At 35.6% G+C, this 12,700-nt stretch overlaps 1 protein-coding gene across 1 annotated transcript in view; it reads left to right on the top strand.

Moving 5' to 3' along the window:
* The first annotated feature begins 1,920 nt into the window (after positions 1-1,920).
* The window catches only part of LOC139313766 (P-selectin-like), a 43,403-nt gene continuing 32,623 nt past the window's right edge, over positions 1,921-12,700 (top strand). The window contains 6 exon segments of the mRNA XM_070939212.1: positions 1,921-1,947; positions 4,606-4,675; positions 6,254-6,637; positions 9,810-9,917; positions 10,979-11,167; positions 12,349-12,534. Of these exon segments, the coding sequence (XP_070795313.1) occupies positions 1,945-1,947; positions 4,606-4,675; positions 6,254-6,637; positions 9,810-9,917; positions 10,979-11,167; positions 12,349-12,534 (940 nt within the window). The 5' untranslated portion in view covers positions 1,921-1,944.

Genomic DNA, 12,700 nt, shown 5'->3' with positions numbered 1-12,700 from the left:
GTTCTCTTCCTCATTCAAGATCCCTTGAGATCCACCCGTGATAGAACCATAGACATTAAAAGAGATTGTCACCATATTAGAAAGAAAGAAAAATAAGAAGTTGACTTGTCTAAGTCATCTATTAGGTCTTGCCAGAATCACAAACAGAGGTTGCAAAACCATTTGCCAAAGCTGTACCAATATGACTCAGAGGACTTTTTTGCCAATGCCTTTGGTTTATACTATATTGAATTTTGTTTCTATTTTAATCCTGTTTGTTTTTTTGGTGTGTGTGTGTGTGTGTGGTTTGTATGCATGTATAATATACATTGATGTTTCCTATTGGTTGCAATAGCACAACAGTTTGCAAAGAAGTACAAGTGATCAGATCTAATTTGCAAAAATCTCTATCACAACTAGATGATAGCGAAGAATTTGTTTCCTCTATGCCTTTACTGTCCTCTAACAACATCTATCTTTCAGATGTAGACAATCCAGATATGTAAGCTGTAACAAATGTAGGAATCAAACACAATATAAAATGGAAGATTTGTAAAATAGTATTGAATTAAAGTTCTTATTATGAGAACATTAAGTTTCAAGTGACAAATGCAAGCCAAAATAAAGTGACTTCATTGGACTCTTAATTTTTTATCAGAATATTTTCTGTTAAATATTTTCTTCCTACAGGAGTTGTAGATGTCTGCACCATCCTTATCACAACATGGAATTGTAGGTGGATATAGAATTATATTTAATTTAGGTGTAGGCCTAACATTCAAAGCATATTTAGGATTGATCGCATGCCTCAATATAGCTGATATTTAAGCATAGAATAATGAAGATGTCAGGGTTCCAAGTAACATACCCATAGCAAACAAAACTCTTGAGGCAGATAGATTCCTCAAAGAATAAGTTTATTGGATATGTCATATTGGCACAGGCTGGTGAAAACCGACTCTGATTGTTCCTGCGATTTTCACCTAATTAAAAATAAAAGGTTTTCACTTTCTCAAAACAATCAGTCACATGATTCAATCAGGATACTGTCCAGTTGCTAGGTGACTCCAGTTCCCTCCTTCCAAGCACCTGCAGGAATGCCCTTGGTTCCCAAGAGAAAGTATTTTGTTTTGACTACAACACCACAACTATCTCTATTCCCCCCTCCCCGTCCCTCTTCTCCAATGTGTCAGCACTGAAGTCTCAAAATGGCTCAGTCAGGCCAGCTTCAGGGTTTCTAAACATGCAAGCATATTAACTCAGCACTTAGTTCTAGGAATGTGTGAAACAGCAGAGAAAAGAGCCCTAATAAAAATATTACTTTGAAAAATATCATGCATAGTCCTCCAGTGTTGTCGTCCCCAATTTCCAAATCCCTTAAGGGTGCTGGATTTCAATTGCTGCTGTTCCCTTTGGTTTGTAATGAAAAACTTCAGGATGTTGTAGTTTTTCATGAACTAATTAATTGGCAAAACACATAGCACTGGGCTATTGTAAACTTAGACAACCTTTGTACTTAGTATTAAGGTAGCAGAGAAACTTATAAAATAAGTGCCTCTTACAATTTATTCAAAATGTTCCCTTGAATCTACCACAACATCTGACTAACCCTGGATTTTAGTGGCTTCTCTATATATAAGCATATTTATGTGTAGTCCATGAATAGGTACTCTTACTGCTTTCAGGTTCATACTATGCCTACTATTTGTTATAACAGCCTTAAAAGTCTAAAGTATATCACCATGTGGCTAGATTTATGCCCCAATCTGAGAAAAGCAGGGTTAAATATTCAGGCCAATAGCTGGCAAGGAGTTAACTGTATGTGGCTGTGGCAGGGCGGTCCAGTGAAGAAGGCAATAGGAAATCAGCAATCAGCTTCGAGGCACTTTTAGAGGAAGTGCTGATACAAGAAGCTACATAAGGAAAGGTGTATAAGAGGAAATCAAAGAGGGAATCTCCATTGAAATGGTAGGTGCTCTTTCTTCCTAGGTAATTAACATAGCCCCAAGACTATGGTTAAATAGTCAGGGGATGGTGTAAGCTCTCCTCTCTGCAATAGCACTGCAATTGGGAAAAATCAGCGTATCCAGTGTAAAAGTACTCATTGTTCTCATTAGAAGAATGCATTACAGCATTTTGTCTAGATACATGCAGTCAACTCTGCGACTATGATTCTAAGGATATGAAATAGGGGCAGGGGAGAAGTGTGGCTGAACTATGACTATCTTAAACGGCACAAAGTACTATTATAATTAGCCAGATGTGTACTGGCATGGACCTCTAGGTTATACAGCTGGATGGGAATCAATATGACTTATGTGTTTATATGCATAACCAAATGATTTGATCCAACTTGAAAAGGTTGTACTAGTTTTAAGTTTAAAAATCATATTCAAATTCATTAATAATAAATATAGTTTAATTCTTATATTTTACTGCAATTCTAGGGAGTCTCTAATGTTTTTACCATTTGTATCTAACTATTTTAGAGTATTAAACTATTTCCTGCACAAGCCCCACTGTAATCAGGATCATGACTCAACAGGAGAATCACTGCTTTGCATGTAGTGGATCCTGAAATCATTCCTGTCTGAAACTCTGGAACATCACTGTCAGTCTATAACATCACATTGGATGGATCATGGTCCAACTTGAAATGCATAGAAGGAAAGCAGTGCTAGTATACCTTCCACTTATCTGTTTGGCCCACCTTAACTAACTAATGGTTCTCAAGAGTTATAGCAGGAGAACAGGAGTGGGGAAGTGTCATTGTTTTCGTGTCTTTTTTGAAGCTTTCTCATAAGCATCTGGTGGGCTACTGTGGATAGAGTACTTTCAGACAGATGCCTCCAGCCCCTTTTTCTGTTCTGTATTAACTCTGTAACTTTGTAGGGGATTATTATATTCTAAGACAAGAGATATAAGAAAACATATCTGGAAATTTGTGACAAAGAAGTTTAATTCCTTAAATTGCTGATTTGGGGGTTTGCTTCAGCTGAGTACTCTTCCTCTCCCATTCATATTGAAGCAATGGTGCAACACATTAATAATGTCAAGAAATATTTCTTTGATATATAACTGTATCTCTTTAAATAACACTTTGATTAGATTTGACATGTTTTTTCCCTTTTTCCCTTGTTACTTTGTCCAAAGATGAGCTTATTCTTTAATAAACTCTACTCATTCCAGTGGAAAAAGTCTACTTTGGATCCTGCCAAATTTTGGCTGGTGGGGCCCACTAGAAGAGACTTTTCTTTTGTAGTCCCCATTCTCTGGAATATTCTCCTGTTGGAGGTGTGGTTGCTTCCATATTCCTGGTCTTCCAGAAAAGCCTGAAAATTTGGCTCTGCTGCCGCCTGGCCTGGGGGCCAATGGCCTGCGACATTGGTTGTGGCTGATGGTGTAGAGAAGTTCCTCAGAGATCTGGAGAGGAAAACAGTAATTTCTTGACCAGAGAGAACTAAAATTTTTAACAGTCTGGATTATGAATGCCAGATACCATTGATAGTACAAAGAGCAGTGTAACAATACACAGGAGACTGACTCAACCTTTATATTGGAGCAAACACATGGTTACTTTATGGGAAAGTATATAGCCTACCATGTTTCCCTGAAAATAAGATCCTGTCTTATATTTTATTGAACCCTGAAATAAGCGCTTGGCCTTATTGCCATGCACTTATTATCAGGGGATGTCTTATTTTGGGGGAAACAGGGTACTATCTCCATAATATGAATAGTACATCAAGTTGAGCTTGAGTAAAAAAAAACCTTTTTTAAACTTGAATCTATAATTTAAGATGTTATAAACTATGAATTGTCCATTATGAACCTGCAATCACACCATAATGAGAGTGGGTTATTTTGGTCCTGTAATTTTGAAGTTCTAAATCCCGAATCCTCTATTTAAATTACATTAATAATCTATCTGGGTTAACTGATGATGTTGCAAGAAACACAAAGCTATAAGAAGCCAGAGTGGAGTCAATCTTGTGAGGGATGAGAAGACTTATCCAGCAGGTTAAAGTAAACAAGAGGTTCAGTACACAAAATTTGTTTCAGACAACATCTGAGCTAGCAGTGTTTCAGGTGAGATGTAGCTAAACTGTTAACTGAGTAAGGACATTTGAAGTTGATTGAGGCACACTACGTTTGACTTCTTGAGATCTAATAGAACTCATTCAATGTATTATTCCAAGGGATATTAGAAGTCAGTACCTAGATACTTTAGGTCCTTAACAGACTCTGCATCACAGAGGTTGATATAATAAAATTATCAAGCTGAGAAGACTGATGGTCAATAAATATTCTGGCTAATTTATTGCAGAACCTGCCATGAGGGATGGAGTGAAAGACCACCTTTAAATCAGTAAAGGCAACATAGGCCACTTTAGAAGTGCTAAAGTATTTTTCAGCTAAATAGTATAGAATTGGACATTGCTCCTCGGTAAAGCATCCTGATCTAAAGCTTGATCGTTCAGTAGCCAAGATATTTTCTGAGTGTATCCAATCAATGGTATAGAAATCTATAGTTTACTATTAAAAATGGAGGCTGTTGGACTTCCATTAATTTATTTGGATCTAAAGGTCATGACCGAATAGTACATATTTATTTTTCATCCACAGGCTTTGGTCAATGGGCAGTTCTGGTACAGATGGGTACATGACTGCTTTTTGCTTACTATTATTAGTTGGGGTAAGTAAGTAATCTTTAAATTTAGTGAAAATAACTTTTTGGTTTTATGCAACGAAATGAACAAATTATGCAGTAAAAAGAGAAGCAACTCTAGATTAAACGGTTTGTAACCAAAATGTATTTGTGGCTGGCTTCATTCTGATATGGGCACCATTCCAGAAAAAAATTAGTATATTGCACTGGAAATCATGTTAAACCAGATATTTTACTTCTTATTATCAGGGACAATTTCCTGAAATGGTCACAATTGTGACATTTTGCTTGTAGCATGCAATCTTTTAGAAAGCAAAGTCTTCTTTCCTGTAGTTATCAGAAAAAAAATCATTAATGCAAAATCTTATATGTTATTTTCTAAGTTCAAAGTGGTCTTGATAAGAATAAAATGATATTTAAATCTCAAAAATTAAAAGTTTACAAAGAAGTTTACAAAGAAGTAGTAACCAAAGAACTGCTTTGGTTAAAAAACAGTGGTCTCTGAGCTTGCTTTCTTGCAGACATTCCATTATCCAAATTAACAAAGTAATGTCATCAGTGCAAAATAAAGTAAATTAGTAAATTAGTTTCATTAGTAATGGTTTCATAGGAGTGTTAAAAATCTATATACTAGTAAAAGCCCTTTCTTATAACTTTTAAGTGGGGAAAAAAGTGCAACACAGGACAAAACATTTTGAACCAACGTATGTCAAATGGGCTAACTTACAGAATGCATCAAAAATTTGAGTTCCAAGACTCCTGTGGAACCGAAATCTGACAAATTTAGAAAACATTTTATGACATAAAAATGACCATAAAACAGTTTTTTATGTAATACAAGATGTCATAAAAGATTTTCCAGCTCTGATGTTTTACTGTGCTGTATAATTCAACATGAGCTATTTTAAAGGCAGATACATCTCTAAATGTATCCTAGCTTTTCCGGTGATTTCCAGTACTACATTAGAAGTGCTCTTAGTGTTGAAGGCATTGAGGAGAGAGGAAATATCTCTGAAAGGATGACTCAAAGAAGGGGTTAAGGTTGTCTAGTTGACTAATAAAAATAGAATGCTTATTTATTTTATTCAGAAAGAAACTGATCTCTTTTCTCTAATAAACTAAAGATAGTCATTTTACTTTATTTAAATAACATTTAAAATCATATACAATTGATTGTAGATTTCATAGATTTTGACTTGTCTAGTTACTGAATTTTTTTCAAGTCTAAGGAAGGTTATGAAGAACCAATATAAAGGCACAAAAATGAAACATTACACAAACCTGATCTATGGTTAATCAGAGATCATTCCTTTGTAAGTGATGTGTTCCTCCTTTAAGAAGTTTTAATTGCCAGAAAGTATTAACAGCAATTTTTCTATATTATTTCAGAAATGTTTCACTGGTTGAATGTCATTTAGCAAGTGTTAGGATCAGAGAACCTCTCTCTTATTATTAAACAGGTACTACAAATCACTCTGCCCTTTTCAGGGTAAAGACAACCTTGCAGTCTTTAAATGGCCTGGTACATTATTATTTCCGATAATATTAATATAGTTGTAATAACTGAAGCTTCTTCTTTCTTGATGCTATTTATTAATCTGGCAGGACTCCTCTTTCATGTGGATGCCTGGACTTACCACTATGGGGCCCAATCAGACCTAACCTGGGAAGATGCACGGACATTTTGCAAGACCTGGTATACTGACCTGGTTGCAATCCAGAACAAAGAAGAAATTGCCTATCTCAATGACTTCTTACCAAAACATTCAAAGTATTACTGGATTGGGATCCGGAAAATAAACAACACCTGGATATGGGTAGGAACCAGAAAGGCCCTGACCAAAGAGGCAGAGAACTGGGCTTATCAGGAACCTAACAACAGGCGATCCAACCAAGACTGTGTTGAGATTTACATTAAGAGGGACTATGAAGTTGGAAAATGGAATGATGAGCCTTGTGGGAAGAAGAAACGGGCACTCTGCTATAAAGGTAGTGAAATATTCCATATTGAGTAGTTATAAGAGTTTCTTTATACTACTAGGCACTGTTTGCCTGATGTTCTAGCTTGAGATTAGTTTGGGCATGATTAACCCAACTCAGTTTTCTAGGATTGTTTGATGTGTTGAACTATAAATTGACAGCATAACCTGGGTTCCCCAAATGCTAGGTCAACATTTGTTTGGGTAAATTTGTGGTGCAGGGTATTGCATGAATGTAACCTTAGCACAGGAAGATAGACTGCAATGAAACAAATTATTTTGATGTTAAGTTTGTCCAAAGTTGGAACTGCAGCTTCAAATAATCCACCAAGATAAGATTAAACAAATACGATTTTAGAACATTACAATTGTTCATATCTAAGTGACTTTTTTGTTCAAAGAGAGAGATGCAGAGTTTCCTGTTATCAGAATTATAATCAGTCCTATGCTTATCAGGTTCCTCATGCTGCAGAAAATCCAATTACAGGTAACAAGATAATAACTGGGAAATTAGAATTTGCAATTCTGAAGTCATAGAGTCCTGGAAAAAAAATACTAGGGATACAGAAATCAACTCTGCAGTCTCTTATATATAAAAATGATGATATGAAAAGAATCAATAATTATTATGCACCTTTGCTCCTAGGGCATATTTGCACTTACGATTGAAGCTATTCCTGTATTGTGCTTATGGCCACTTAAATTTAAGATGGATCAAGAAACTTGTCAAGACTGAAAGACTCTAAAACAGCTTGCAAGCCATTCAGCCCAGCTGCAGGCTGTCACATCCTTCTAAAAAGCAATTCTTTGGCTGCTGTGTTATCTCCCTTTTGATTCAGGGGAATTTTCCTTCCTGGGCATATTTTTATATGTTCATAAATATAAACAGAAAGAGATGCACATAAGTAAAATGTAAAAGCATGTATATTAAAAAATTCAAAATTAAAAGGTAGTGCTCAAAACAGCAACTTCTTACATACTAACTAGGCAATGCTCTTAGCCACTATGCTATTTTAATACTAATTGTGAAGGTAGGAATACTCTTAGATTAGAGCAATTATTGCCTCAGTTGAAGGAGCATTTCTTCCTCTGGGAGTGCAGTAGCCAAGGGACTGTTGAAGTTAATCTGTAAGGAAGCAAAAGGCTCCACTAAAGAGAAGAAAAGCAATCAAGGGGACCTACAAGGAAAAGACTACTTTTCAGAGGAAAAGACTGCATCAGGAAAATACGCTTGGTATAAAATTTGCAATGGGAGATAGGTAAAGCCTGGCACTGTCCATTTCTGTCCTCAAAAAATGGTCATTGTCTTTTCTGGCAATGGAACAACTAGACAATGTAGATATGCCCATAACTTCACTGGAAATATTCTGGAATGGTAACTCTGCCCATTAACAATCACAACAAACAGTTCATGAGGGTCATAAGAAAATCAATATAATGCACAACCAAACTAAATTGAACTTTCTTTTGTGGTTACTTCCAGATAAATACTGCAATCTCTACAGAAAATGCTAGCAACACTACCTCATTACCAGCCATTCCATCTTCAAATAATTGCTGAATATATTTTGTCCAGTAGTCTTAAAAGCACCCTTTTTGATGTGCTTACATGGAATAGTTGCAAGGAAAGAGTGATTTTTGAAACTGTTAGCAACTGTTATAACATTGAGAAGTCAACTTCGCTCTATGAGGCTAGATTGGGATTGTGGGCAGGCTCTGTTATTCAAATCTTGAAGACTTTGTACTGGAAATTTATTTCAGGGTTTCTTCTGCAATAGGCTAATAGAAATGGATCTGGAAGTGATAAGAAGTGGAAGATACTTTTCCAAACAGAAAACAAATGTACATGAGTAGAACTGAAGTGAGGGAAGAAAAAAGACAAATTTATGAATTATGAATTTTGGATTTACTTGGATTGAGTTGTTATAATGCAATCAACAGACAAAAAGAGGAAACATCATGTCATAAGTCTCTAATATTGTTTGCCTTTTGTTTCACTGGTCTTGGTCCCTGTTTTAATAGAAGCTTCTCTCCTGGGAACTGAGCAAATATGTTGTATCCATTAATGAGGATGGTGTTGGAAATTATTTCTGCAAATAAAACAAAAGGCATTTTTGAATCAAAGAAAAAATTGACATTGAGAATTACCTGAAATATATAATAAAATATATTGAATGTATGATAAATTTGACATCTAAAGAAATAGAAATAAACAGCAAAATAATTCTAGATCCTACAAAGGTACCACAAGATAGTTCAAAGACGAAAGTGACTTTCAATGTTAAGGTTTAAATAGATGTATTCTTAGCATGAAAATTATAGACATAGTTTGCCTATTATTTGGAGGTGCTTCTGACACAAATAAAGAAGTATGAAAATGCTAGCAAGAGTTCAGTTGCTAATGTAATTTTCTAAAGCATGTTCTTGAACAAAAACATTCTGTTCTCAGGACAGAGAAATTAGTGAGGGTTTAAAATAGTAACATATTTTACTTTTTGTGACCGCCATGTCAAATATTGTCTTTTATACCATAGTTGTGTATTCATGCAGTACATTAATCTTTGATAGGTGCAAGACTAGCAGTTCCACATGGGAAGCGAGTGGAAATGAAACCCAAAAATTGTCACCTTTTGATTTTCAGATGTTACTAATTGAGAATGATGATTTTTGTGGGTAAAATACTGGTAATATATGCTGAAGTCCCCTGTTTATCCTAGTTTACCATCACTTTTGATATGGCAGCATTACAATGGATCCCATTTGTGAATGATCACATGTTGGATTGAATGCAAGAGATATTGGTCATAAGATTCTTGTATCTGTCTTACAGTCTGACATAAGCCGTTTCCCCTTTATTGACATGGCTTTTTCTTCCAAAATAAATCCTGTAATTGGAAGAAGCCAAAAAGTTCTAAATCTTTAGTATGTTCATGACAAGAGACAGTTTGGCCTCAAACTAGAGAGTGGAAGACTGTGAATTCTAGTCCCTTCTTAGGCACAAAGCCAGGTGGGTGACCATGGGCCAGTCACTTTAGCTCAGCCCTAGGAAGGAGGCAATGGCAAATCATTTCTGATAAACCTTGCTAAGAAAGCTGCAGGGACATGTCCAGAAATTGGACATGGTTGAATGGAAGAAAAAAAGCTCATTGCATAATTCTAATCCAATTCTATTTTTTATGCAGCTTCTTGTGAACCTTCCTCCTGCAACGAACGCAGTGAATGTGTGGAGACCATTGGGAATTATACCTGCCAATGCTACCCTGGTTTCTATGGCCCTTTGTGTGAAAATGGTGAGTCTGTTGACATTTTCTTTCTACTGTGATTAAATAGTATAGAAGCAGTGACTATAAGGGGAGGGAGGCATATTCTCAGCAAAGATAACATAATTATTTCAGTTTCCATGACACAGTACTGATACAATCAATGTGATTCCCTCATGCAAGAGCAAACTACATGAAAAATGTCACGTCCACTTTGGTCCTCAGCCTTTAAAGCATTACAAGCATTTTATTTCAGTGCTATTATTTTCTCTGGGGGATAGGCTGAACAGTCTCCCAGTTATTTTTCCAAGAAGACCTTGGTCACAAAGGAAAAAATGTTTTCTCTTTGGTGAGTGGGAACTCCTATGTTATGGTTTTCGTTTAGTGTTGATGAAACCTATTGATTTTATTTGAAACAATATTTAAAGGAATTCACTGTGCTAACATTCCAAAAAACACCGCAAGTAGCATCAGGCAAGCTGCATCGGTTACATCATAGGGATGCACTGGGGGAAGAGAGCATGGTTAGCACTGAATAACCAGTTGAATTTCTTTTTAGAGATCTTTAAGTCTGATAATACATCAAAACTTTAAAATATTAAATGTAATAACAACATCTGTTTTTCTATTAAGTTATTTGCAAGCATAATGAAAAATATCAGTGACTTAAAGAAATGTCATTCTAGCAATACACTGAAAACAACAGGACATTTCAAGCAGTTTTTTCTTAGCAATGTGGATTGTGCTTTCTCATACTGCAGGTTGGGTTTATATGCTTAGGATAAAGGTTTGTCAAGAAGTGCCCTAAGATATTTTAGATCATAAGTGTCTTTCTTTCAGCAATTTTATTCAGCAGAGGAAGTGATGAGCCCATGTTTCCATAAAATTAAATATCTTGCTATTAAAACAATTGCATTATTCTTTCAGGAGCTTTTAAAATAGTTGAGGTTTTGTGTTAATGGACAATTTAGATGCCAAGCCCTTGAATTCATCAGAATTCAAGAACTTCCCTATCTTTATTGCAATATAGGAAAAACAGTTTTGTTCGTGATGATGATGGCTTAATGTTATATTTTCATGTCTTTGTTTAGCTGTAAAATGCAACAAGTTTGGCCCTCTCCATCAGGCCCTGCTCATGAATTGCACTCATCCGCTGGAGCAGTTCAGTTATAGATCTCATTGTAGCTTCAGATGTGATAAAGGTTTTATAATAACTGGCCCAGTCAACTTGCAATGTTTGTCATCTGGGCAATGGACAGCAGAAGAACCTCAGTGTACAGGTATGACCTAACTTCATTGGTACCAAGTGTTGGCATAATGGATCCTTGCCAAGACCATAAATTGGTAGTGGGTTAGCTGAGCAAAAATGGATGAAGGCTTTTACAACCTTGCCATGTTTGGGAATCAGGTACAATTTTCATCTGACAATTATCCTTGTTACTTTATTATTTAGAAAATAAGTAGCGATGAAAACAAAATTTATCCAGATTGTATGGGAAAATTTGAATCTTAACCAGTAATGAAATTCAAATTTTTTTTACTACTGGTTCTGTGGGTGTGGCATGGTGGGCATGGCTTGGTGAGCATGGCAGGGGAAGGATACTGCAAAATCTCCATTCCCACCCCACTCTGGGGCCAGCCAGAGGTAGCATTTGCTGGTTCTCCGAACTACTCAAAATTTCCACTACCGGTTCTCCAGAACCTGTCAGAACCTGCTGGATTTCACCCCTGATCTTAACCATATTTCCCAAACTACTATATAAACTAATTTGCTGTTATCTTTTAGATCTGTACTCCTCTGAATTCAGTATTAAACTATAAATAGAAAGAGATATAGTAGTATAAACATAATACATTAGGGCCTTTTGCTTATCAAAATGTATTTCATAGGAAAACTGTGTATAAAGACATATGTAATAGAAGAAATATATTGACCATGTATTTTGATTTTGATAATAGGCTTTAAAAATTACGTATCAATGCATAATTGAAATAAAACACTCTTAAAATAATTGCTATTTATTTATTCCATTTTCTTATTTTCCACCATTTTGCAATTCATCTTTAGTTCCTGTTTTTCTAGCTCAGATTCCTAGTTTTTGCACCATGTTCGTAGATGTGTGAGAAATCCAGTGTTAGCTGTTTACCTACCTACTTTTCCTAAACGGGCTGTACTAGATCCTATAAAATTCAACAGTTTGCAGCTTCATTTGTGACAACAATAAGAAATAATTATAATTATAAAGTTAAACTTATACTAGAATACTTTTACACACTAATACTTTATAAAATAATAACGTATATGTAAAATGTGGTAAAAATAAGTGCTCTGTATATTTCAGTTTGTCTCCAGTTTTCTATGTTTTCTAAACATTTTTCAGCACTTCAAATTTTCCAGAATGTTTACATCTGTTGAGGTGTATGATGCATTGTACCTGATTTCTTTCTTTCCTGCCCTTAGCTATCCAGTGCCAGCCATTAAATATCCCTGTAAATGGAAACTTCAGCTGCATTCATATCCATGGGGAATTTCATTACCAGTCTAGTTGCAACTTTAAATGCAAAGAAGGCTTTCTGATCAACGGAGCAGAGACCACTATGTGTGAAGCATCTGGAGCATGGAGTGCTTCAGAGCCAACTTGCCAAGGTTTGAGGCTTTCTATTTTTCCTCAGTTCCAAGATTCTGGTGTTAGTGATGACAACTGAGTAATCATTAGTAGGTACAGCAAGAAGACAAGGAAGTTTCTGACTGATTTATCACATCCCCATTGTTACAAAATTTACTAGTTGTTCTGATGTCAGGTTTCAAAAGC

The sequence above is a fragment of the Pituophis catenifer genome, unplaced genomic scaffold (genome assembly GCF_029215685.1).
Source record: "Pituophis catenifer annectens isolate HBS135680 unplaced genomic scaffold, rPitCat1.0.hap2 SCAF_3, whole genome shotgun sequence".
Lineage (NCBI taxonomy): Eukaryota > Metazoa > Chordata > Lepidosauria > Squamata > Colubridae > Pituophis > Pituophis catenifer.
The sequence above is the reverse complement of the archived record's forward strand: the minus strand, read 5'-3'. Positions and strand labels throughout refer to the sequence as shown.